This window comes from Myodes glareolus, chromosome 17 (assembly GCF_982192425.1).
Source record: "Myodes glareolus chromosome 17, mMyoGla1.1, whole genome shotgun sequence".
NCBI lineage: Eukaryota > Metazoa > Chordata > Mammalia > Rodentia > Cricetidae > Myodes > Myodes glareolus.
The window spans coordinates 6,690,669-6,718,248 of record NC_142042.1 but is presented as its reverse complement, the minus strand read 5'-3'; the positions used below and the strand labels follow the sequence as shown (position 1 = coordinate 6,718,248).

The window sequence follows — 27,580 nt, the reverse complement described above, 5'->3', positions numbered from 1 at the left end:
TTGTTAGACATTTTATAATAGTGTTGAACAAATATTGCAAAAGTCGATTTTGACTATATTAGTTTCCTTCCTTCCTAATTGACCCCCTCTCGGGACTGAAAGATTACTGAGTCAAAGTTTATCAGCTCTACCGTGATGTGGCAAACCACGTGTTGGAAGATTTACTAGCCTTTTATTCATCTAGCGTATTTAATTATCTAGTACACGGATACTGAAAAAATAGTTTTATTTATTCGTGGAGAGGGCTCAGTGGCTGTTGTGGTTTGTGTAGAAGTCAGAGGATAACTTGGAGTTGATTCTCCTACCACGTAGGTTCCTTGAGTCTCATGAGAGTGGACAGCCTTAGATAATGAGTCTCTTTATCTCGGCCTCTTGAGGAAATTTTTTTGATACCAGGGTTTGTAAAAGGACAGGCTGGCCTGGGATTTAAGGCGTCCTACCTAAGCCTCCTTGGTGCTTGCAGGTGTGCTCCACCCCCCTCGGCTTTGAAACATCTTAATGTGTAATTCGTTTTTTAAGCAAGGTGTGAGGTAATCCAGGAATCAAATATCGTTGAACAGAATAGCTGATGCTTTGATTAATAAGAAAATAAGCACAATTATGTAAATGTTTGCGCTGTGAAGCAGGCAATGTACAAGATAGTGGATGGGTGACTTTCGTGCAGTGGGGGGGGGGTAGCCTTTAGCCAGCACAGAGAAGCAGCAGCCTGTACAAAGCATAGAATTGAATAGGAGGAGAAAAAGGTGAGAAAATGAGGAACACTAGCTAGACTCACAGTGAATGAGCTAGTGTTATTCAAAGTGAATAATTTGTTTGCCAGCAAGCCTCGATTGTGATAAGAAGAGTTTATTACAGTGCCGCTCTCACCTGAACTTTCTAATCTTATGTAGTGATTCCTTCAGGACCTTGCCCTGTATAAGATACATGGTGGTTCAGTTGAATCAGCAGAGTGTTGTCTCACTACACAGCTCTGGCACTCACTGTGTACACCAGGCCCACCTCTACCTTCAGAATTAAAGGTGTATGTCACGTATGCCCAATTTTAAGTTGTGTGATCTGAATGTTAACTTCTAGAGATGAAGAAGTATCCTTGCTATCTTGTTACCCTCCAGGACTTGAGTGTGCCTCAGCTTCCTGAGTGCTGGAGTTGCAGGCCTGCACTACCATAACTTGCAGAGGCATATTTTTCTTAAGTATAATACATCTGTGCCTTTGATGATAGATAAAGCATTGCTAATTTTCCAAAACACTTTTTTTTTTAAGACAGACTTTCTCTGTGTTCCCTTGGCTATCCTAGGAACTTTCTCTATAGACCAGGCTGACCTTGAACTCACAGAGATCCGCCTGCCTTTGCCCCCAAATGCTAGGATTAAAGATAACTGCTACCATGCCTGGCCCAAAACAATTTTGAAGTGTTGCTGTGGATCCTGCTTTAGAATTAAATTACATACATATTGTGATGAATTGCTGAGGGTATGCTGTGGGTTAGGATCTGCGCTGAACATGTAATCTCCACAGCCATCCTGTAAGGGAGGGGTGTTGAAGTTTCCCATTTGTGAAGATGTGGTAATCGAAGCTCAGAATGCCTGAGAACATTTGACAAAGACAGGACTCTAGACAGCACACTAGAAGTAGATTAGCACCTCCACCCTTGAACTGCTGTGGAAGTGTGGAGTGGCATTTAGGAGATGTGTTTTCTGGTCATTGTCTTCTGAGAAGCATCGTTTTGAACTCCAAAATGTATAACGGCAGTGAGAATGGTGCTAAGTGCTGACTTGTTTGAAGAAAGAAAGTGCAAAAATATATAAAGTAGGGCAAAAATCTAAGTGGGAAGCTTGGATTGTACCTGTTAATTAAAATCAGACATTACCAATACATGATGTATGCTTAATAAAATTATTGACAGAGCTCATAATTCCAGCATGTGAGAAAGGGGGAAGAAAGGCCAGCCTGGGCGACAGTGAGACCATATTGCTGTATTGGGACTTGATTGATCTTCAGGGATTTTTTTTATACGTTTGTGGTTACCAAGAAAATGATTTTCTAAGATTAATTTTGGAGAGTTATCTGCTTTGTGGTGTTCTAGTCTTTGTCAGTTTTCAATTTTGATTTTCTTTTGGACAGTTGTAGAACTATCAATAGATATCCCATAGTAAGGATATTAAGGTCTCTGTAGCTATGGCTGGGTGGTATATGAAGAAGTATACTTTTTGTGCATGTTTCTTGGAGTTCCAAGTAACCTCAGAAGTGTTTATAAAAGCTAAATGTAGAGAGTGGTCACAGTCTAAAGCACTTTCCTCTAGTTCAGTATGCCATCTACTCTGGCACTTACCTACTGCTTTTATCAGCCCCACACAGTGCTCTTAGATCCCCAACGCACAGTTTGTAAATGCTGCATTTTGAGATCAAAGGGTGGAAAAGATGTGTTCCCAGGTTGATTAGGAAAACCTTCAGGAAAGAAGGTTAGGTACCCCCAGATGAAATAGGCTTCTAATGGGGAAATGACAGGTGGTTAGTAAAGTTGATCACCACTGAAGACTTAGATTGTAGGCCTTTTCATAGACTTTGTGTGTGGTGGTATGGGTGTAGATGAAGAGGAAAATCTAATAACCCTGGGAGTTGACATAGGGATATAACTTAACAGATCCATATTTGGTGTAAGGCCTTGAATATACTCTTAAGCTCTCCCAATCTTTTACTTATAATAAACAGATAATTGGGTTAGTTCCACATCAGTGTCTTAGAAATATCAGTCATATATTTGTTTTTCCTTTTTTCGAGACAGGGTTTCTCTGTGTGCAGCAGTGGCTGTCCTGGATGGATTCTGCTTTGTAGTAGTCCATTCTGGCCTTGAACTCACAGAGATCAGCCTGCCTCTGCCTCCCAAGTGCTGTGATTAAAGGCCCACCACCGCCCAACTGATGTTTGTTTTTTTAATAGAGCTTAATCGTGAGTTTAATCCCATACCATTCCTTGTTAGCTCCCTAGACTACTAATGATAGTTTTAATTAATCCTAACAACTCAGTAGTGTATTGTTGTAGAAAATTAAGTGTAAGAAATTTAAAGTAATAAATGTATGTTAGTATAGTGACCTTTCTGATTTTTTTTTTAAGATTGCAGCAAAAATTGGGGGTGATGCTGGTACGTCATTGAATTCAAATGACTATGGTTATGGGGGACAAAAGAGACCCTTAGAAGATGGAGGTAAGTTATAGCCAGGAATCATCATAGCTATCTCACACAGTATTCAAATGAGGGGTTTTCACTCTTATTTATTGAAATAATTTATTGACATAGTACTACGTTTCGATCTCAGAAAGAGGGGAAAGACAGACCTAGAAGAAAAGGTAGGTATAATGTGAGCCTAGGAGAAAGTATTACTGGGATAGTAAACAGTACATTTTTTTCCTGTTTTAGGAGTATGCTTAGTTTGCACAGATTTCTCGTTAATACTGAAAACAAACAAAAATATAAATTGCTTAGGAAACACTTTCCTGGGTTTTCCCAATTACTTGGTATGCTGCTTATTCATTTACTTCGAAATTCACTTCTAAAGCTTTTATAGTGGATTTATAGTGCTTTTTATTTTTTAAAAAACATTGACACTTCTGCAATTGGAAGTGTGTGCTTTTTTTTAAATTCTGGTGTGTGTGTGTAAATTTTGATATTCTAATTGACAATGTAGAAATGTATTTGTAGCCCTGAGTGGGAATACTTGGTTTCCTTTTAAGTATGCTTATATTTGCAAGTGAGGTTTTTAAAATGCAAGAAAAATGAGCTAATGATGCTTCAGATGTTGTGTGTAATGTATTCTTTTTATTTTATGTGTAGATGGCTCTTGGACAAATCCGAGCAGTACAACACACTGGGAGGGAATGCCCTCTCCTTTTAAAGGCAGGAATTTTTATTTATTACCTGTGTTCAGTATGTAAACGTGAAATAAACAAGCCAGTGGATTCTTAAGTGGACACAACTGTCTCTTGGTTTATGTGTCTGAATTTTTGCTACACAAAAGCCTTAGAGTGGGGAAAGTGACAACAGTAGAGCTTTGAACTATAGACTGTCTATTCTAACTTATGTGTTTTGTTTCTTTGGGAAAGGCAGTCACATAGTTGCTTTGAGGTTTTGTTTTTTGCTAAACTCATGTAGTGAACTGCTTCATTTGGGAATAATAAAATAGTTTAGATTGAAACTGTCTTGTAATATGAGCTTTCCTTTTTATTAAAGCTTTGTGATCATTGTCAACTACCCTTGTCTTTTGATATGTCAAATTTTTATATAGCTGATATGTCAGATTTTTATATAGCTATCTATCCCTATTTGTCAGTTCTTACCATAGAAGAAGCATCATTAGCTTTTAGCATATGGTATTCACCAGTGTTTAAATATTTTGTTTTGTATCATTCTAAACTATTTATAAAGTGTCTGTGCATTTCTTAAACAGGAAGAGAATGAAAGAATTTAAGTTTTGTTTTGAGGAGGTGGGTTTTTTTTTTGTTTTTAGAGTTTTGAGTCTAGGTTGAATTGTGGCAATTTTGGTTGGTTCAAGTGGTAAGCCTTTATATCAAGTGTTTTGATAAACATTGGCATTCTTGCTTGGGGGGAGCTTTGTTTTTAATTGACAAAAAGTAAACGACATTTAATTTTGCAGATCAACCAGATGCAAAGAAAGTTGCTCCCCAAAATGACTGTAAGTATTTTCAGCTGAGTTTTTGTTACAACTTTTTAAATTGTTTATATATTTATATATAAAATTATATGTGTGTGCATCTGTGTCAATTTGTGTGCACTCAGAGACCAGAAGATAGCATGGGAATTCCCTGAGAGTGGAGCTGCGTGTAGTTGCAATCCTTCGTATGGGTGCTGGGAACTGTTCTACTTTTGGATAGGTTGTGGGTTTTGGTTTGGAGAATTTTGTTTTTGAGCCAGGCTCACTCTATAACCGTGATTGGCCTTGGCCTCACAGAGATTCATCTACTTCTGTCTTCCCAGTGCTGAGATTAAAGGTATGCCTTGCCACACCAAAGAGGGTGGGTAGGTATTAAGAATGTCTAGTCGGAATTTTTTTACAGATGTATGCTTTTTTTTCCTTAGATAATGATTCTATTTTAATTGTGGCCATGTATATAATTTAACTACTCCAGTTTTTAGGCATGTGCCACTTGAATAAAAGTGTTTTGTGTGCCATTGCTAGTATATTTGCCCTTTCTTGACTTTCTTGCAGCCATCAGTGATGATTTGAATAGTCTGAATCTTTTATTCTCTTCAGTATATGCATTAAGGAAAGAATATAGAATACTTAGTGTACTTGTGTTGAGTAAACTTAAACTCTGAAGTTTTGTGGGTTTTTTTTTTTTCTTAAGCTTTTGGAGCACAGTTACCTCCGATGCATCAGCAGCAAAGGTATGGTCAAAACCTTAAGTCCTTTGCAAGTCTTAGTTGAATTGTGTGTATAGCCAACCAAATTAGCTTATATTGAAAATGTCTACATACAACTTTGTAGGTATGATTTATTTCTGTCCTATTGGGAAGATTATATAGAATTGTTATTTTTTATGTAAGAAATTGATAATTTGGGAAATAGTTGAAATTGACACATTTTAGAAGAAAGTAAAGTAAATGATAAAATGACATTCACTCTGAACTTTTTGACATACTCAGTTCGCTGTCTTGCTCACTTACACATGCTGCCAATTTAAGAACCAGAATTTGAGCTTTTAGGAGACATTGGTTGGATTTATAAAGCTACCTTTCATGTACAGGCACACATTATCTTCCTTTAAAGAAAATACTAGTTTCTGTTATTTCTTAGCAGATCTGTAATGACAGAAGAATACAAAGTTCCAGATGGAATGGTTGGATTTAGTAAGTAACATAATTTTTAAGTTTTCAAAACATAAATATGCTTTAGAAACTTAAGGTAAATAATAACTTTCCCCTTTTCCTTCTCCTTAACTAGTAATTGGCAGAGGAGGAGAACAGATTTCACGCATACAGCAGGAATCTGGATGCAAAATACAGATAGCTCCTGGTAACGTTTTCCTTTTTGTGTGTGTGTATTTTGTTTTGTCCCAGCCCCTTTTGTCCAGCCCTCAAAGTTTTTTGAGAGAGGCTAGAAAAGAAAGCATGAGTGTTTTTTTTTTAAGTTTCCCAAGATGATGATGATGCTTTTTATCTATTTTTAACCTAAACTTTTCTTTCTATTTAATTGTAGATAGTGGTGGCCTTCCAGAAAGGTCTTGTATGCTCACTGGAACACCTGAATCTGTCCAGTAAGTTTGAAAATGTTAAGTCTGCTTAGATAGCAATGTGAAGACTAAACTTTGTGTTTTCATTCCTTCTGCATCATTGTCTTCTACTGGTGCCTTGAAAGATTAACTTTAAAGTTTATACACAGCATGCCTTTCTTGAATAGGGATCATCATCTAAGACGGAAAATTGTTAAAAACAGGGATCAAGGAGCTAACACAGACATCCAGGTTCTTGCCTTCCAAGTAGAAAAAACTGAGTTTGTGCCTAAGAGCGAAAACCAAAAAACTTGGCATGGTAATATGAGCAGTCTTGTAGTGTTGGAAACATGCAGGCTTTGGGGGCTTGGTCAGCCAGCCTACACTGATCATGGCTTTAAAGCCCTTGAGAAGACCCTATTTAAAAGGTGATACTATGCCAAGAGTTGCACTGATGGTTGTAATTTGGCCTAAACACATATATATATGAGTTGTATTCATAGACACAAAATTACTAAAGCTTGATTTGACTTACATATAAATAAGTTGACGATGTCATCTAAAACTACTGAAATCTTCAACACTCATTGTCATTTGTTTTGTTGTTGTTTGGTGGTTGGTTTTGTTTTGTTTTTTCTAAACAAGGTTTCACTTTATAGCCCTGGCTGTCCTAGAACTCCCTTTGTAGGTCAGATTGACCTCAAACTCACCTCCCAAAGGTGTCTGCACCCCTGCCTCACTCAGTGTCTAGTTAATTCCCATTGCTGTGGCAAAACACCAAGGAAGGCAACTTAGACAAGAGTATTTTATTGGGCTCATGAAATCAAGCCACTGCACCTACTTAGGCTTATTTACTGAAAACTTAAAAGTTGTGAAAAGTTACTGCCTCATCCTACACTGAAAAATAGCCTTCCCTTGTGTTCATTTGTCTAAGACCATTTCTTCCTATTTCAAGACATCTTCCTTATGACTAGACTACTGTATTTATTTGGTTCATGATCGCTTTATTACTGCCCTTTGGCTTTGCTTTTTCTTCTGCCTCTCACCATGCTTGTGCATCCAAATTCAACTGCTGTGTGACACCAATGATTAGGATCAAATTGGTTGACTCTGTTATGTTTCATTTTTGGATAAAGTTGGTTATGCTACACATTTTTATATTAATTTGTTTACAGATCAGCAAAAAGATTACTGGACCAGATTGTTGAAAAGGGAAGACCAGCACCTGGCTTTCATCATGGTGATGGACCTGGAAATGCAGTTCAGGAAATCATGATTCCAGCCAGCAAGGCAGGACTTGTTATTGGAAAGGGGGGAGAGACTATTAAACAGCTTCAGGTACTGTTATTGTAACAATTATTATTATTCAGTCTTTTAAAAGCCAGTTATTATTTTTTTGTTAACTTGCATTATTTTCGTGATTTATAATAGGAACGGGCTGGTGTTAAAATGGTTATGATTCAAGATGGGCCTCAAAATACTGGTGCTGATAAACCTCTTAGGATTACGGGTGACCCATACAAAGTTCAGGTAAACCTCACTTTGTCATTTATATAAAACGGCGGGGTGGGGGGTGACAATAAGTGCTAAACTGTTTTGAGAATTTTTCTAAATTAGGTAACTTTCTATTTTAGCAAGCCAAGGAAATGGTATTAGAGTTAATTCGTGATCAAGGTGGTTTCAGAGAAGTGCGGAATGAGTATGGCTCAAGAATAGGAGGAAATGAAGGGATAGATGTGAGTAAGCATGCTGGGTCCGGACTTGCATCCCGGTCCATAAAGTGCTTTCGTGTTCTCTTCGGAGTTGAATTCTTTTTATATGTCCCTTTTCTCGATTTCTTCCTTGGGGTATTTTTTATCTTGTTAATGTTTGACATGGTCATTTACTATATTATGATTTGGTGGAGATGAATTTTTGAGAATTGTATTTTTTAATATACTTCATCTTTTATTTTCTTAAGGTCCCAATTCCAAGATTTGCTGTTGGCATCGTAATAGGAAGAAATGGAGAAATGATCAAAAAAATACAAAATGATGCTGGTGTTCGAATTCAGTTTAAGCCAGGTAAGTAAGGAATATTTGGTGTTCTAAGAATTGATGGATATATTAATCTCGACACTCATAATTGTTTTGTCACGATTCCTTTTTTTGTAGATGATGGGACAACACCTGATAGGATAGCACAGATAACAGGGCCTCCCGACAGATGTCAGCACGCCGCAGAGATTATCACAGACCTTCTACGGAGTGTGCAGGTTTGATTTCCTTTCATTGGAAATTTTTATCATACCCGAAAGTGCCCCTCCATATTATATTAGAATCTGTTGATGTATTAAAATGACTAAACATTTACATTGTTTTAAGATAAACATCTTAAGGGCAGAAGAAATGCTGCAGAAAAAATAGGGTGTCAAAACCTGTGTTGAGACACGTAGAAGACAGCACAGGGACAAGTGTTCATGTAACTCCACAGGGTCTAATGGCAGACATGGAGAGGTCCGGGAAGGACTCCTTAAATGCTTGTCACAGTTATGTGAAGACAGGCAGAGCTACACAGAAATCCTGTTTCAAAAGAAAAAGGAAGTTATTGATTAATTGAATATTTTTGTCAAGTAATATTTAAATCATCTCTTAATTTCATTGTTGAGAAATAGGAAAGTTTGGAGATAAAAAATTTTGTTAAAGCATTTCTTTGTTCTTTTTTTTCCTCCTTCAGGCTGGTAATCCTGGTGGACCTGGACCTGGTGGGCGAGGACGAGGTAGAGGTCAAGGCAACTGGAATATGGGACCACCTGGTGGACTACAGGAATTTAATTTCATTGTGCCAACTGGGAAAACTGGATTGATAATTGGAAAAGGCAATGTATTTTAAATTCTTTGTGAAACATAACTGATTTTTTTTTTTCTGGACACTTTATTGTACACAAATGGTATTGATTTTTTTGTTGTTGTTTTTGGAAGTATTTTAGTAGGAAAGAGATTTTACATGGCAACTAAAATAACACTTTGTTAAAAATGGGATTTGTGTTTCATTGGCTTCTAGGGAAAGGGGTCAGTTATCCGTTGAAGAAATAAAACATGATCCTAATTGATTTTGGTGACTGGTTTGGTTTTGGTTTTTGGGATTGTATTTAGGTTAACTTTTTTGTTTCCTACAAAAGCTCTTTATTGAAGTTTTACCTAGTTAGACCAGTAAAACAAGGATTTATATATTTGAATAGACTTTACTGTATTTGGTATGAGTTGTAGATGGAAGACCAGAATAAGTAGAAAATCCTAACAAATTATTGTCCAATGGAATACTATCAAACTTTATTAAATGGGTGCTTTTTAAATTATAGCATTTCTTACATTCTTTGAGCTAATTTTTTTCTCTTTTTTTTAGGAGGTGAAACCATAAAAAGCATAAGCCAGCAGTCTGGTGCAAGAATAGAGCTTCAGAGAAATCCTCCTCCTAATGCAGATCCTAATATGAAGTTATTTACAATTCGTGGCACTCCACAGCAAATAGACTATGCTCGGCAACTCATAGAAGAGAAGATTGGGGTGAGTACCCTTTAAACTTCTTAATAATGTAGTACTTAATGGGAAAATGTATAGGTTGTCATCTGAAATTGAGCTTTTGTGGTATAGTACACGATCATGTAACAACATAGGAAAGATGTCCAGAATGACGAATATCCTTGTTAAGCATGCCACTTGACAGTTGAGTGTCTGTAGATCAGAGATAATGTTAGATCTGGCAGCAGTTGGGTGGCTTAACTAGTTAAAGGAGTTCAGTGTTTATAAAGGCCCACACTACCCATCCCTGCTGTGTCAAAGTAATGAGTTAAGATATTTATCTCCCATTCTGCCGAAGTAATTTATAATTTCTGACTGTTGGGCTGGCTACCAATCATCAGAGGTTTGAAACGTAGACTGGTTTGGTTCTTCTGGAGCTCCTTGGCCACCTAGCCCAGCAAAATTAATGAGCTTCATGTTTGTAGGAGGAGGGGGCTGCTTGTTGGTTCCCAGCCGCCCGGGCTAGCTTAGCCCTAAAATAACCACACAGAAACTGTATTAATTAAATCACTGCTTGGTCCATTAGCTCTAACTTCTTATTGGCTAACTCTCACATCTTAATTTAACCCATCTCCATTAATCTTTGTATCGCCACATGGCTGTGGCTTATCGGCAAGATTCTTACTGGCGTCTGTCACAAGCAGAGGATCCATGGCTTCTCCCTGACTCTTTCCTTCTCCCAGTGTTCAGTTCTGTCTTCCCCGCCTACCTAAGTTCTGCCCTATCAACAGGCCAAGGCAGTTTCTTTAATCATTAATGGGAATGACAGCACACAGAGGGGATTCCCATATCACATGTTCACTTAGAGAGACCAGTCAGCGAAAGACACTGGAGTCTGTGTTGATCCTGGCTTCCACAAGCACCTATGCATCTGCACCCACACTAACAAGTCACATGGAGACAGCATACTAAGTGTATTGCACCTTACACAGAAATAAAATGAAAGTAGAATAGAACAGTGTCTTATTTCAACAGAGATATTCCACCTGGCGTTGGTGGCACATGCCTTGAATCCCAGTACTTGGAGGGCTGTTGGAGGTAGATTTCTGAGTTCACGGCCAACCTGGTCTACAGTGAGTTTCAGGACAGTTAGGGCTACGTAGAGAAACCTTGTCTCCAGAAAACAAAGCAAAAAAAAGAAAAAGCAAAGTTACTCCAAGTGATTTCAGCACGTGGTCAATTTTTGAAAGTTTTCTGGTGGTGCAAGAGCCAGAGACTTGACCGCTATGGCTTTATAATGAGGCAGATAGGGGTTCACTGCGTTGATGTTGTTGTTGTTGTTGTTTTTAACAACAAAGGAAGTATCAAAAATCTCTTAAGTTTGAATGTACACCTTGTAATTGTTCATAAACTGAAGATATTTGTAAGTCAAGCAATGCCAAAAACCGACACCAAATAGTAGATAGATGGGTAACCACATTTTCATTTTTCTGGCTTTGTTTTTGAGACGGTGTAGACTAGGCTGGCCTTGAATGCAAAGGTCTGCCTGCCTTTTCCTCTCAGTGGTAGAACAAGGAGCATAAACCACTATCTCCAGCTGATTTTTTTTCCTTAGCCTACTAGACCTAGATCAGGGTTTCTGTTGGGTCATATTGAGAAATAATATTAACAGTTTGGTTTAGTGCTTCCTAAGGAAGCATAAATGTTCTAGTGAACATTAGTAGTGAGGAAGTTGATAGCCAAATAGAGTTTAGATATTTTGTCAGTTGGCTTAATGTGTGAAAGAACCAACTGATGTGCCACCAGAACTGATGACTTGAGTGGTGCATGGAATTCTCATGGTGGCAGGAGAGGACCAGCTACCAAATTTGTCCCCTCGTTCACAGTGTGGCACGTGCATGTTCATACTCAAAGGAAAATAATTTTGATTGGAGAAGCATTTTCTGGGACTGTAGAGATGGCACAGCAGTAACAATTCTAGAAAACCCAAACTGAGTTCCCAGAAGGCCTATAACTCAAGCACCAGGGGATGTGGTGCTCTCTTGTTATTGTTCATGTGTTGAGACAGGGTTTCTCTGTGTAACAGTTGGCTTGGAACTCATTATGTAGACCAGGCTAGCTTGGAACTCACAAGAGAACCACCTCCCAAGTTGCTGGGATTAATGGTGTGCCACTGTCTGGTGGATGTGGTGCTCTTTAATATTGATTATTATGTATACAGTATTCTACCTGCACACCAAAAAATGGCACCAGATCTCATAGATGGTTGTGAACTACCACGTGGTTGCTGGGAATTGAACTCAGGGCATCTGGAAGAATAGCCACTGCTCTTAACTTCTGAGCCTTCTCTCTAGCCCTTAAGATTGTAAGCATTTTGTTCAAAAGTATTAATATTAGTTGTCAGTTGTAAAAAAAATGTTTTAGGACATTTATATCTAATGATTCTTGTAGGTTTTACAGGGTGTCCTATCAGAAAAAGAAATGAAACCAAGTATAATAGCACGTGACTTTAATCCTCCCAGCACTTCGAAGGTAGAGGCAGACCAATCTCATGAGTAGTCAGCCTGGTCTGCACAGTGAGATCTTACCTCCAGATTAGGGAGGAATGGTAAAGTGTTGTGATGAGGTTATATAGAATAACCGTGAAGTGTTGTATCAACTGTGAAGGAACTTTATATGCTATTTAGAAAGTTAGGATGGGCACAAAATGAGGACGGTAATTCAAATTATTGGTTTAAATGAGATTCCTGTGACAGAAAGTTGTTTGGGGGTCTAGTATTCCCTAGACAGTGTGGGGTTTGGGAAATATATTGTCAGAATGGTTGATATTAGGAAAGTAAAAGAACTAGGTGGTCTTCTTTTTTTAAAAAAAAAATGAATGAGAAATAGCATTGTTTGAAAGGGAGTCAAAAGCTAAAGGGAATTTGCTAGTGCTCATTTTAATGAATTTCACATGGCATAATCTGAGGGTTTTTTGCAGCTTCAGGAGAGGAAGGTAAATTTAAACTTGTTACTTGTGTAGAAATGAAAGAGTAGTTGGCCTTTGAGTTGCTTAGCCACATTACACTGAGTGTATTTTGTATGTTCTGTGTGCCTTTTTGTTATTGTTTGGTTTTTCTTTTTTCTTTTTGCAGGGCCCTGTAAATCCTTTAGGGCCACCTGTACCCCATGGGCCCCATGGGGTTCCAGGTCCTCATGGGCCTCCTGGGCCTCCAGGGCCTGGAACTCCAATGGGACCATACAACCCTGCACCTTACAATCCAGGACCACCTGGTCCCGCTCCACAGTAAGTACTAAATGTCGCTGGTTCTGGGCTTTCCCTAAAGATCTTAGTCTGAGATGGCTCAGCAGTTAAAAGCACTCAATACTCTTACAGAGGGACCTGGATTCAGTTCCCAGCAGCACACAGTGATTTACAACCATCCATAACTCCGGTTCCAGGGTACCTGACACTGGAGGTATATGGTTGGTTGCACATACACAGGCAGAACCTACACATAAAACAAATTTTTATTTCTTTTAATAGAGATTCTGGCTTTTGGTAAATGGTATTTGTGTTGTCTTTTCAGTGGTCCTCCAGCTCCATATGCTCCCCAAGGATGGGGAAATGCATATCCACATTGGCAGCAGCAGGCTCCTCCTGACCCAGGTAGAGGATAACTACCTACTACTTCTTGTTACATACAGTCTTAAATTGTCTATGACTCTATTTGGTATATAACATCTTTGCTGTTTTTCTGCAGTGTTGGGCACAGTCTTCCTGCAGTGTAAGACTGATAGAATGTTTTTATCTCTGAAGTTTTGAGCCAAGGTCTCAACCTAAAGCTCAGTGTGGTCCTCAGCTTCTCTTACAGTGCTGTATAGCTCAGTTTGGCTTAAAATTAACTTTTAAATTATTAAAACAGAAAGCTGAAATCAAATGCTATAAAAAAATAGTGTCTTAATCTTTAAATAACATTGCTGTTTCATATGTTGTAACTTTGTAAATGTATCAAACACTGCGAAGTTCTCAAAGAGGATGAAAATAAATTATTTTATTGCTGATAAGATACCTTAAAATATTAGTAAAAATTAAGTCCCCATTGCATACCAAAACTCTAAAATACATTTAATTTTTCTTCTAATCTGAATTTTCTTTATCATTCTGTTCTCATTTACATTCTCACGAAATGGTTTTGTTTCCCCTCTATCCCAAGCAAAACCATCCACTTATAATTTGTTTCCCTCCCCCTCCCCAACACACACACACTCCAGCCTCTGTAGTTTAGAATTCAGTGGAGAAATTTCAAAAACTGTGTTCTTCGTTGTGGATTACTTTCTACATAATATTTTTACCCCCCCAAAAAAACAAAGCAATTGCGTTAAATATAATTGCTTTGCTGGATTTGTTAAATATTTTAAGTTTTAATGTAGCCTAATAATGTTAAATTATCATAGGATCTTTGCTCAGTCACCAAATAACCACACAACTTCTGTTCATTTAAGAAACAACTTGAGAGCTAGAGAGATGGTTCAGCAGTTATTCTGTCTTCTCTTCCAGAGGTCATGGTCAGTTCCCAGAAACCACATGGTGGCTCACAACCATCTGTAATGGGATCTGGCACCCTCTTCTGGCCTGGAGGCATGCATGCAAACAATACTCTAAACATAGCCAAAAAAAAAAATAATTATTATTTAGAAAGAAGCTGCTTGAGCCAGGTGATGGTGGCACATGTCTTTAGTCCCAGCACCCAGGAGGCAGGGGCAGGCAGATCTCATGAGTTTGAAGACAGCCAGGGCTACACAAGAAAAATCTTTCAAAAAAAAAAAGGAAGGAAGGAAGGCTGGCAACTTGCCAGTATCTGAGTGTGATGAACTAAGCCTATTAAGGTGCATTCCCAGTGTAAACAGTAATAGACTTTTAGGGTGTGGAAGAGTTTCCTTCATTCTAACAAGCATTTAGGAGTGGCATGATAAAGTGAAAGACTTTCTACGAGTAACTTAGATTGTATAGGATTGCACTATGAGTGATGTTTGGGATAGCTACTGTGGTTAAGAAATTCTATAAGGGCTGGAGAAATGGCTCGGTGGTTAAAAGCAGTAGCCACTTTTCAAGAGAACCTGGGTTTGATTTTCAGCACCCACATGGTGCCTCATAGCTATCTGTTTAGGTTTAAAATCAGATAGGTTAGTTATAGTCCTATAACTGGTTGATTTGAGTTTTTTACCTAAGACTGTTTTCTATATCTTAAGTGGATAATTGGACTGATACTATGTTAAAGAATGGTGATTCTCAGTGCATTCTAGTTACAAAGAAAACACTTGTTTAGGTTAAGAAAGGAAAGAAAGCTTGGTGCAGGGGATGCTAATCATAATCAGAGGCCGTGGTGGCTGGTGACAAGTCCAGCATTTTTTAAAACTTTGAGTGTTGGGAAGTCCCAAAAGAGAGAAATGGGGCTGATGGAAAGGACAAGCATGAAGACCTAAGGTCCATTCCTACCACCTGGATAAGAGCTGTTAGTGACTGTAGTGCTGAGGAGGAGCCCTGACCTTTGCTCACCCATAACTCCTTTCCCAAGACTCCTCACCAACCTGCACAATTGTGTAGATGCACATGTAATACATAATTAGAAGTAAAATAAATTTAGTTATATAAAAAAGATAAACAGTTTGAGAATATCCAAAGTCAGTCATTACCCTCTATGCACATGTGCACACGTGAGCAAGCATGCTCCCCCACGCACCTACACAAAAGGATAAGCTAGGAGGTTGATATCCGAAAGACACTGACAGCGGAGGCCACACACACCTAATTCCAGCACTTAAGAAGTAGATGCATTGTACACCCGCCTGAGTCACGTGGGACATGGTTTCAAAAATGTTTTTGCAGGAAATATCAAGTGATAATGCTATGCTTGGGATATGCTAATGATTGTAGAAAAATTAAATTACAGAATAATTTCAAGGTTTTGACAATGGTGAAATACTGTTTCTTTTTTTGTACAAATTAGCCTGTAGATGTCTTCTACAGAACTGTTGCTGAACTTTTTGGCGGCGGGGGTGGGGGGGTTGGAGCAAAGATACAGGATTAGGCCGAGGCAAACGATTTGAAGGCAAAAGTTCAACCCTTCATATCCTGCTTCCATCATTCATTAGTTTTGTAACCTAGGAAATTACTTTACCTGAGGCCCAAGTTTCTGAACTGAAAGCTAAGTGTTAACAATGATGATACTAAAAGAAAAAAGTTTTATTTGCTGTTGTCAATTTTTCGGTTTTTAAGGAATCGCCAGAAAGATAAACATTGATTGTTGAGTTTACATATAAACCTTGAAATTTTTCTTTCTAATTTTAAATTGTAGCTAAGGCAGGAACGGATCCAAATTCAGCAGCTTGGGCTGCTTACTATGCCCACTATTACCAACAGCAGGCACAGCCCCCGCCTGCAGCTCCTGCAGGTGCACCAACTACAACTCAAACGAACGGTCAAGGTAACTACGGTAATTAAAAATTTTATTTTCTATTTTAAAGCCAAAGCTTGTGTTTTGATTTATATATGTTTACTAGTGTTTCATACCAAAATTTCCTTTATTTTACTTTCAATCCTGGGAATTGAACCCTGGACCTTGTGCATACTGTGCTAATACAATATCACTAGGTTAGATCCATAGGCCTAAGGTTTTGAAGAGTCATTGTGACTGTGGGTAGGCATGCTTAATCACTTTGAAATAGTAATAAACTTTAGTCTTTGTTCTGTTCCCCTTTTACTCCATTACCGGATATAGATGTCTGTTAATTATGAAAAGCACTACTTACTGAAAACTGTAGCTGGAGACATGAAGTCTTATTATCCTTATACATACTTGTGTACTCATTCCAAAATGAATAACCGTCATGGTCTTTTAGAGTCCGTACTCGACATTGATACGCCACTGCTCTACACGGCCCTTGCTTAGATTCACCAGTTGTCCCAGTGTTTCTGTCGAGATAATCTGGTATCATACAACATATTTATTAGATCTGTTAAACCTAATCAGGCTGGAGCAGTTTCTTGGTATTTCCTTTTATGTCTCTAAAGAGTATAACTCAGTTGTTAGGTAGCTGTCAGCTTAGGTCCCTTGGAGTACTAACCCTGATCTGCCATGTTTTTGTTCTATGGTACCACCACTTACTATAAGGAATTACTTAGTATTTTTTGGTACATTTTACTGGAATTATATCACTAGTCTGTTCATCAAACTTTTCCCTCAGCCGTAGTCTCTATTAGTAGCCTGCCTTACTAAACTACTATTACTATAACTGTTAACTGTTGGTTGCTATCATTGTATATTAGTTGCTATTTTATTGCAAGGAATAGTTTTCCTTTTTTTTTAACTGCTTTCATTATATTGTCCTAGATTTGGGTGGTTGGGATTATCTTCAAGGTGGCTCTGGTGTCCTTCTGACATTCTTCAGGTGCTTCCTTAGTACCTAACACAGTAAGATACTTTGTCTTCTGAGCTCCAATCAATGATTCATTCATTTTTTTTTCAAGGGTAGAATTTTGAAACCAGACCAAGTATACTCATTGGTATTTAAATGTCACTGATCGTAACCCTTTCTAAAATAGAACTAGAAAGTATGTTTTGAGGCTAGCGCTTAATAGTACTTGTTCCTGCAGAAGACCCAGGTTCGATTCCCAGCACCCACATGGTGACTCACACTGTAACTAATTTCAGGGGATCCAGTGCCCTCTTCTGACCTTTGAGACCTTTGAGAGTACCAGACACCTTCAGTGTGCAAATAAGCATGTGTGGGCAAAACAATCATACAGAAATAAAACAATCTAGAAAAGTTTTTTTAAATATGCTTATATACATGCATGCTAATACATACCTAATAAAAATAGCATGATTGAATATCTGCTTATTTTTTAAACCATTGACATTCTATTCTAATGCTTGAAAACTGTTCTCAGCTTTTTAACTTTTGTACTTAAAAATGGCCAGAAACCTCATGTCCTGTATTTCTTTCAAGTGCGTTTTCTTAATAGCCCTTGTTAGCAGTTTCTCTGCGTCCTTTCGTGCCACTGTCGTGTGTCCCCACACTACTGCGGTTTACAGCTCCATGATAGATAGTGCGAACTCCATGTTCATGGTGCAGAATTGCCTTCGAAACTTAAATCTTGTTTGTTGTTTTGTTTTATTTGTTGTTTTGTTTTTTAACAAGGAGATCAGCAGAATCCAGCTCCAGCTGGACAGGTTGATTATACAAAGGCTTGGGAAGAGTACTACAAGAAAATGGGTATGCTGTATATTTAATTTCATTAATTAAATCAAAGAACTTAGTAAATATGTATTAGAAAGCTGGATTTTGCTTAGAAATTTGTTTTTAATATTTTAGATAAATGATCCATATTTTTATCATGTTCAAATTAAGAATAACAAGGGTGTCATTCTAAAAATCATTGAACTTGCAGCATATTAAGAACATTCTGAGAAATTCTTAAATTTGTGCTTATATGGCAAGGAAATACATTTGTCAGCAAGCTACTAATTAAAAGAAATTTCCTTACTAGAAAGTAATATATGGCTTTAATTATTGCTATACTTTTGTGTGATGTTCTAACTAGAATAAGGTTAAATTTTAGAGCCCAAGCAAAGCGATTGTATGTGTCATCTTCAATTTTGTTGTCAAATAAGCAGGAAATTAAGACACAGTGACGATTGCTTTAATCTTAAACATTTGCATGCATTGAAAAGGAAAAATGATGACTTTTTTTAAAAAAAAAAAGTTTGTGTTTGACAACTATTAAGTGTATGCCGCACACAGCCATGATGGTTATGTGAAAGTACTTCCAGCTGGATATACAGCTTTCTACAAAGCTGCATCCAGATTAAAGAAGTTTCCTACTTGCACAGCTGTTTAGAGAAGTGATGCTGCGTCATACTCCTGAGACTTCACAGATATGCTAGCTTACTTTTTTTAACCTCACTGATCTCAGGCAGGTTATGACAGTTAAGCATTTGTACTAGAAACTTTCTAACCTTGAAACAGTGTTCTGTGTGATTAGCATGAATACATAATTTGTTATCTCAACTGGGGCACTTTAGAGAAATAGTTGAAATGTATTAATCATTCTGTGATAGCCAGTGGTCAAGGCATATAGCCACCTTAACTCTACTGAAATAACGGTACTTTTTTTAAAATAAGGAATTGAGTAGGATGAGGCCAAAAAGCGTTAACTCCATGTGTAATTTCACCATGTGTGTTGATTTGTTGGAGACCACGGCCTGCTAACTGACATAGGTGATTGTGGTAGAATGAGTTACAGCGTGCTGTTTGTTTACATGACATTAAATCAATTTTGTTTAGTTAATTATAGCTTTTGTTGAATATAGACATTTTAACTCACTTTGATTTTAGTTTTCTGCTTTCTAGCACTTCCCAGCACACCATTCTGTGACTATCTGGGTTCAAATCCCCATTGCATCTTACAAAGCCAAACACAGCCAGTGCATGTCCTGGTAACCCCAGTTGGAGAGCTGTTTTCCAGGAACTTGCTGACCAGTGTGTTTGAAATGGAAGAGAGAAGAAAATAGAGGAGAAAAAAGTCTTGAAGGCTCTTGGTCTAGTTTAGGTAGTACGGTGCTTGGCTAGCATAGATGGGCTCTGGGTTCAGTCGTGTGTGTAGGTGTGTGGATTATCTCCAAAGGCATTTTTCTTTCTTTCCCAAATAGGCTGACCATGTTTCATAATTATAGTCCTTGTGAACTGCTTCGAAAACACCAAAGATAACGTCTCTGTCTCTCTCCCCCTCCCTCTCCCCCTCCCTCTGTCAGGGTTTCAAGACAGGGTTTCTCCGTATAACAACAGTTAAGGCTGTCTAGGAACTTGCCTTGTACTAGGCTGGCCTCAAACTCCAAAAGATATGGCTGCCTCTGCCTCCCCAAGTGCTGGAATTTATAGGCGTGTGCCTGGCAGCTCCGAAGATTCTTATAGGTGAAGGAAAAGATATTTTGAGTCATTGTGAAGAGCAAAATACAGAGTGGTAGAGGTTGCAGGGTTTATTTTGTTGTCTTTTTTGTTTTATTATGTTGGGTTGTTTTTTTTTTTTTTCCCCTTCGGTTTTTAGAGACAGAGTTTCTCTGTGGCTTTAGAGGCTGTCCTGGAACTAGCAGACCAGTGTGGCCTCGAACTCACAGAGATCCACCTACCTCTGCTTCCCAAGTGCTGGGATTAAAGGCATGCGCCACCACCGCCTGGCTGAGGTTGCAGGTTTAATAAAAACTTCTGTAATCAGTAAAGAATTTGACATCAGATAAAGGTAAGGTAATTCCTGTTTAGAGGAGAGTAGGTGAAGTCATCTTGGGTAAAAACACTGATAACCTAGTAACAAGAAAGACATATACTACAAATTTATGGTATCGACATACATACATACATGGCTTCTGTGCCCGAACACACATAAAACACACACAGCACAATTTTTTTAAAGCCCTTACATTGTTAAGTACTAATGTGGTGGACTGTGAAGGCATCTAATACTTTGAAGCCCAGAGGACATAGCTTTGGAACAAATGCAGGTCTATCAAGAGATAATTGAGCATTGTGATGTGTTTTAATAAGGACGACACTTACACTGTTGTAGAAAATGGTGACGCTTTCTATTGAGCTCTATGGAAATATTGGGTAGTGTCCTGCTAAGATGTAGACCAGACTCCAGTGTTAGAAAGATAGAGACTAAAGGGAAAGGACATGGGTGTCTGAAATCTAGAGCAAATTAAGTCATTAGTGGTCAGAGTTGTTTGCAGATTTGGGTTTTTTTTTTATAGAGACTGTGAGTCTGAAGGGTGCTTTACATGTCCATCCATAAGTATCTTATGTCATTGTGCATAGCCAGATTTGCTCTCGTGTACAGTTTTATAAAGGATATTGTGTGAATTTTATACTCTGTTGGAGAGTTTTCTAAATATTATTTTGAATTATATTTATCTTCTTATAAGATCCAAATGTTAAACTGAGAAGTTATTTATGGAAACAAAGTAGAAATAGGGATTTTTTTTTTTTGTGGTATTAGAAATGCCCAAACAAGCCCCCCACCCCGTGCATTTTAAGTCATAGATCTCAGGTTTTGTTCACATGGCTGACCTTTATTCTGTGAACACGTTTTACAGTGTATGACAGGATGCTCTCTGAAACTAAAATATAAAAGGTGTCCCTTTTGTCTTCTCACAGAGCTCCATGTTCATGTAGCCACATACATACTGCACGTGTTCTTTTTTTAGTTTTTTGCCTTGGCAGTTTCAAAAAGGTGGGGAAATTGTATGAGTCACAGGTTTGGCCGGTGTGTTCAGCTAAATGTACTTGGTTTATATTTTATGCCTGAGCCATTACAAAGTAAGTTGCAGGCTAGTTTATTTTAAATATATTATACTCTATGTTCCTAACTATTGTAATAATGTCCCTACCAAGAAACTGTCTCTGCAGTTAACTTGTTTTTGTTTACAGAATCTGTCCAGTAGTCCTATGATTTGATGACTGTATTTCTCATTTGATAACTCAAAATGGTCACTCTGCTCAGAAGCAACAAAACTACTCATGGAAGCTGAGTTTTATTTGTTTCATTCATTGATCTTGTCCTTTTTATCAACTGCTAGATTATTTTTAGCAAAACTATACTCTGATATGAACACAGTAGGTCTTTTGTGTTATGGCATGTGTGTGTGTGTGTTTTATAAATGTTTTTTATGAAGTACTGATTTTAAATACTTACAAATATCAGTAGTTCTCTATTGTAGTTTAAGACCAGTATAACAGATGACTAAAATGAATAAAAGAATTAGTGAGCCCGGTGTGGTGGTGCGTGCCTTTAATCCTCAGGAGGCAGAGGCAGGTACCTCTCTGAAGATGAAGACAGCCAGGTCTACATAGCAAGAACTCTAGGCCAGCCAAACTGGAGCTTGAAATCCTGTCTCAATGTCAAACAAACAAAACAGAACAAAAACCTCCATGGTGACTGCAGCACAGACCTTTAGTCCAGCACTGGGAAGGCAGCGGTAGGCAAATCTCTGAGTTTGAGGACAGCAAGAGGACTACATGAGGAACCCTGTCTCAAATCCACTGGGGGCAGAGAACGATGGCAAGGACAAAAACCAGTCAAAGATAATGTCTGAATCTTTGCCTTTGTTTAAGGCTGTGCAAGTTTCAATTGTTTGGTCTTTGTTGATAGTGCGATGAACTAAAAGACTAAAATCTGTGGTTAAGATGGAAAGAACATTTTTTTTTGTTTCTTTATGTGTGCTGCACCTTTTTTTTCTCATTCTCCCTTCCTCTCTCTTTAAGGCATAATTAAGATAAACAGTAACTGAAGGGTCAATGAGACACATATATAATCCCAGCACTTGGGAAGTTGGCAAGAGGATTACAAGTTATGAGCCAGCCTGTGCTGCCTAAGTGAAACCTGACTCAAGATAAACAAGAACCTCTATGCCTGTCATTATAAAGCTGTACGAACAGTGGGTGGAAATTTGTGATAAAGTTCAGGGGGTTTTCTTTAGGTCAACAAGGGCAGACACAAGATTATTCAAAGGCTTGGGAGGAATATTACAAGAAGCAAGGTATTATTTTTACTAGCCAAGAGATTCTATGAGATTTTTAATTAATTATATATGGTTGGAGCAATAAAGTTCCTCTCTTTCCCTGAAGGTCAAGCAGTTCCTGCTCCTACTGGGGCCCCACCAGGTGGGCAGCCAGATTATAGTGCAGCCTGGGCTGAATACTATAGACAACAAGCAGCATACTATGCCCAGACAAGTCCCCAAGGAATGCCACAACATCCTCCAGCTCCTCAGGTATAATACACTTGCTTTTTTGTATTTTTTGGTTTGGTTTGGTTTTGGTTTTTTTTTTTCTCGCTCCAACCATGTTTTTTGCATGTTTGTATGTTTGGGAATGTGTTACTTTTTGCTTGATAAGTATAACTAGGAAATTGTGATGTGTTTGGGGATTTGGTTTTTAAATAATGCTTTCTGGCATCTGCGTGCTATTTTTATAATGCCTTTGATTTTAAAAATAATTTTCTTCCCCCAGGGATTTGCAAATCATGCAAGAAGCCACCATCATTTATATTAACCAGTTTTTCTTTCTTAAAGGATTCACTCCTGAATTAGCTCCATTTAAAGGATTTTCTTTAACTTTTTGTGTATCTCTTATGTATCTCTTCTGCACAGGGCCAATAATAAGAAGTGGACAATACAGTATTTGCTTCATTGTGTGGGGGAAAAAAACCTTTGTTAAATATATGGATGCAGACGACTTGATGAAGATCTTAATTTTGTTTTTGGTTTAAAGTAGTGTTTTTCCCCCCCTTTTTTATTTTGAAAATGTACAAAATATCTATCACTACTGATAGGAGGTTAATATTTCTGTGTAGAAATGAAAATTGGTTTGTTTTTAGTCTTTAGTGTAGATGTACACATTCCAGCAAATGTATTTGCAACTATTATGTGGTCAATGCTTTGTGATATAAATGTACTTTTTCAATGTATACTTTCACTTTTAAAATGCCTGTTTTGTGCTTTACAATAAATGATATGAAACCTCCTGTGTCGGTAAGTTGGATATGTGGGTAAAGGATTCGTAATTTCTTAGCAGTGATAAATTAAGATACATATACACAAATATATAAGCTTTCCCCATGAATTACTGAGTTTTTAAACACTGGCATGTTTTTCCCCCTGCAGTATAGTGGTAGATTGGAGGATCTTTTCTGTTGTATTTGGCTGTTTCAGCACAAGTAATCCTGATATCTTCATTTTTTCTTCTATTTGATTAAAAACTGCATGTGTATACAATGATCTTTAGTATACTTCATTGCATTAACAGTGAAATTTTCTTTTATATATGAGCACTGTTTATATATGAGACCTGTACTGCTGCTACAACAGTTAACCTTTCTGTTTTTCACTTATTTCCAAGGCTGTTTCAGCATAACTAATTTTGAACAGTTTTCAGACAGTGACTTGAGTAGTTTATAAGAAGCTTTTTGTTTTTCATGTAAAGCAACTCTTTCAATGTATATAATAGTGTGTTTCTTTCTAAATTTAGGGTAGAAAAGTAAATAGTATGCAAAAATATAGCTACATTGCATCTGCCATTGAAACATCTGGGGTATGAAAACGTTCAAGCTTTTTTCATTTTGCATTATAGATAAGCCTTGTCTTGTAATTGCACAAGTCCAATCATTGAATCAAATTAATTTTTTGTGTACTTGAATCATTTTATTACTCTTTTAACATTCATGCTGAAGTTCTGATATTGTTGAAAACCATTGTTTTACTCTGCATATTTGTTGGCTCTTTGCATATTAATATATTAGACTACATGCAAATACAGTCTGTCTTGCCATTGTCTGTTGAAGTGCAGGTTTGATCCAGCCAGTATAGGACTAGCTCTGTAGGGGTGAGGAGGACTGTGCTGTGTATCATCCTTGATTGTGTTCCTTCAAGGAGCATTGCACTGTAAGTACATCAGAATGACAAATTGATGAACTGCAACAGTGTCTCTTTGTCGATGTTCCACATAATGCAATTGCTATAATTTGTGTGAATATTATGTTGGAATACAGTGCTGATATCATGGGAAAACATAACTGCCTTTTAACATAGAATAATACATAGTTCTGTATTTTTTTTTAAGTGAGCTTAATGGGTAAGTATTTTTGATATGCTTTAGCTAATAGCTAAAGAAGATTGATCATTAACAAAGTTGAATAGTATTATCTATCGGTGCTCCTAAAATGCAGATTTTTCAGTGTAAGATATGCATCTTTAATAGTGATATGAAAAACTTGAAATGTGTAAGACAGAAGTGTTTTTCAGATTGCAAATTATAAGCAATGTAGCACTTAGCATCTTTTCATAAATATGTTCTATCATCTGTGGTGAGCACCCTGTGTTTTGCATATGCTTTAAAGGAAAAGGTATGAGGACAGAAATGTTGAGGTAATAGGGCAGAAAACAGTACAGCTCATTGTGGATGTTTTGAAATGTTTTTGATTGTTTTTATGTAACTTTGAGTGACTTCCCTTTACCCTTATTTAGATATGGATACATAGTTAAGGAGTTAACTATTAAGTGTAGGGTATTGACATGAACAGTTTCAGTATTGCATGATGTTGCATAGATGGATGACTTAGGAAAGTGGTGCATTTAGTTAATTAAACTGAAGGAAATAGTTGAATTCAGTATCATTCACAAATTGGAGGCTGTTGATTTTGATTCGTTTAAAGTTTAAAATCCTTATTAATTGCAAACAGTGCAATTATTTATACTTCACAGTGCCTTCCCAGACCTTCCACCTTAGGTTCTGCTGCAAAAAGCAACAGGTAAGCACAACCTAAGGACATATATATAAATATATCAGTACATTAATGTTGTCCCTGTGAGGTTTTTGTGGTTGTGTACTCAAAAGCAATCTGCTGCTGCTTCCCCAAATGTATTTTGTTATTTATGCTACCATTCTAGTGGAAAGTCTGTTAATTTGTTGAAGCAACTGTTTATAATTTTGGGTAATGGTTTTTATTTTAATTTTTTTGATTAAAATAAAATGAGTAGATTGCTGCTATAACTGGAAAACATCCAGATCTTTTTGTACCCATTTTTCCCAAGTTATAGAAGTGTTACAGTAAGAACAGTTAAATAGTTAAGACTTAGAAAATCATTTGGTCAGAAATTTCAACAGCCTTCACAGCCTGTTTGTATAACTGACAGGACATTTTCTTTACCTTCCAAGCCTGTGGTTTTAGTTTTGGTTTTATTTTTTTCCTCCTTTATTATTACTGCTTTAAAGTATAGTGATTCAGTAAGAACATTTTGGGTCAGTTTCCTAGACAGTTCTGTTTTCATGACTTGTATATGCTGACAAGGAAGACTAAGGAATACTGGCAGTAAGTTTTGAAAAAAAGGCATGTGCATCAGTGAAATGTTAACTGTGTCAAATAACTTCATAGTCCGCATAACCAAGTTTCTGATTTATTATATTTTAATAACTGACACTGCATTTATTTTTTTTGCCAGTTTACAATGTTTGTGTTCTTAGAAATGTTTAACTAGTACATATTTTGACTTAAGATGACTGTCTTAAAGCAGCACCGTATCAGTTTTGTTTTTAATTCAGTTTCTAAATGTGCTGATCCTATTAAAAACTCCTGCTTATCTTTACAACAAAGAAAAATATTCAAAAATACTGCCTTCATTTTCACACACAGTGCTGAAGATGCTGCAAGCACCAAATCATAGCTCATAAAATCAGGTCCTGAGATAGTTACCCATAAAGAGGAATCCTTTGAGTGTATGCCATTGGTGAGCCGATGAGCATGGACCATAGAAGGGCTCAATGTAGAAGGTAAAATTGGCAAATCATAATTGAGAAATATGAAATGTATTCCCATACATAATATGGTATAGGGTATGATGATGTACCTGCTCTTAATCTTGATCACTTTTCATTTTAAAGTGCTATTCACTTAAATGTTCCATGAACTGTTAAAATTATATAGTTGTTACACACACTCTGTGTGTGTGTGTGTGTGTGTGTGTGTGTGTGTGTGTGTGTGTGTGTGTGAGAGAGAGAGAGAGAGAGAGAGAGAGAGAGAGAGAGAGAGAGATTGAGATTAATTGGGTCGGTAACTCTTTAGAGCCTGTGAAGTTTTGGTTAGCTGTAGTTTGCGTTTGGAAATCTGGGTGAATGCTTATAGATATTGGGGATTGTTTCTATCTTGTGAGAAGTTTTAATTCATTACCATAAACCTTTACTGGTTTAAAGCATTTTAAATAGCACCAAACTTAACTTGTAAGTAAACTGGAAAGCAGAAAAGGTGAGCCAGTTGATTTGAATTCAGCAGATTTTTAAGGTAGAAAATTGAATGGTTTAGATTGAAATTAAACTCATTTAAACAAGTTTACAGATTTTTTTTAATGACATACATGTTAGTGGAGTGATAACTTAGTATTCTTTGCTTTGATGTTTGTTTCAGAAATGTAACTTGTTTTTTAGTAATGAGAATCATTTTAATATTAAAACTAGTAATTTAATACTAGTTATAAAGTGTATTAAACAAATATCTTGGTAGTTAATTCATTAAAGTCAGTTTAGATAGGAATAGCAAGTGCTTCCCTAAGTTTTCATTCACTTTTGAATGCTTTGCCAATACAACCAGTTCTTCCTGAAAATAGTTAACATGTTGTCTAGAATGTTGATGTAGAATTAACTGATCACTGGAGATGTCTTTCTCTTTTTTTTTTTGTTTTATTATTTTTTTGCAAATTCTGCCTGGCGTTAAAATGCATTTTCATAATACTTAGATAATTTGACTGAAAATAGCCATGCTTTTTGTTTGATCAGTCAATCGAATTGAGGAATTTTTTTAAATGGCTTTAAAAAAGCAAATGCCAGGGCTTTAGTTTCTTGATACCCTAAAGAAACTCTTTAATGTATTTGCAAGTATATATATATATTTTCTTATGCATGCTCGATGCATTTTCGTCCTGAGAAAAGTGTTCTCTACAGAAACTACCCGTGTGTTAAAAGAAGATTGGCTTAAAATGGCTACTGTGATGGGAACAGTGTCTTAGGGAGATGCAGCTTGGACTGGAGGTAAATTGAATACTTTACAAACTGGTTTAGAGTTTTGCTTTACTGACATTGTATGTAAAGGGCATTGGATTGTTGTGATTTTGTATTCTTTATGGTTTTCTTAATTTAAAACAATAAATGTACAGTGATGACTTACCACAGTGCTTTTGTCTTTTTGTGTCTTTAATATGTATACTGAGTTAAAATTTTTCTCCTTTATTTCTGTCATTAAAGATTTACTGTGAAAAAAATGCTGGTGG

General features: G+C 37.1%; 1 protein-coding gene across 16 annotated transcripts in view; it reads left to right on the top strand.

Annotated features, from left to right (window-relative positions):
- The window catches only part of Fubp1 (far upstream element binding protein 1), a 28,539-nt gene extending 1,058 nt beyond the window's left edge, over positions 1 to 27,481 (top strand). The window contains exons 2-23 of one of the 16 annotated variants that reach the window (XR_007235699.3): positions 3,115 to 3,205; positions 3,833 to 3,895; positions 4,653 to 4,691; positions 5,365 to 5,404; positions 5,814 to 5,866; positions 5,961 to 6,032; positions 6,216 to 6,273; positions 7,404 to 7,566; positions 7,660 to 7,758; positions 7,863 to 7,964; positions 8,189 to 8,291; positions 8,382 to 8,482; positions 8,944 to 9,085; positions 9,613 to 9,773; positions 12,863 to 13,014; positions 13,298 to 13,377; positions 16,067 to 16,204; positions 17,913 to 17,987; positions 22,392 to 22,537; positions 25,025 to 25,071; positions 25,954 to 26,090; positions 27,255 to 27,481. Coding sequence is in view for 15 of the 16 variants with exons in the window: in XM_048453563.3 (XP_048309520.1) it covers positions 3,115 to 3,205; positions 3,833 to 3,895; positions 4,653 to 4,691; positions 5,365 to 5,404; positions 5,814 to 5,866; positions 5,961 to 6,032; positions 6,216 to 6,273; positions 7,404 to 7,566; positions 7,660 to 7,758; positions 7,863 to 7,964; positions 8,189 to 8,291; positions 8,382 to 8,482; positions 8,944 to 9,085; positions 9,613 to 9,773; positions 12,863 to 13,014; positions 13,298 to 13,377; positions 16,067 to 16,204; positions 17,913 to 17,987; positions 22,392 to 22,537; positions 25,025 to 25,071; positions 25,954 to 25,984 (1,956 nt within the window). In the remaining variant the exon portion in view is untranslated. The other 15 variants (XM_048453566.3, XM_048453565.3, XM_048453563.3 and 12 more) reach the window with 15 other exon arrangements.
- The last annotated feature ends 99 nt before the right edge of the window (positions 27,482 to 27,580 follow it).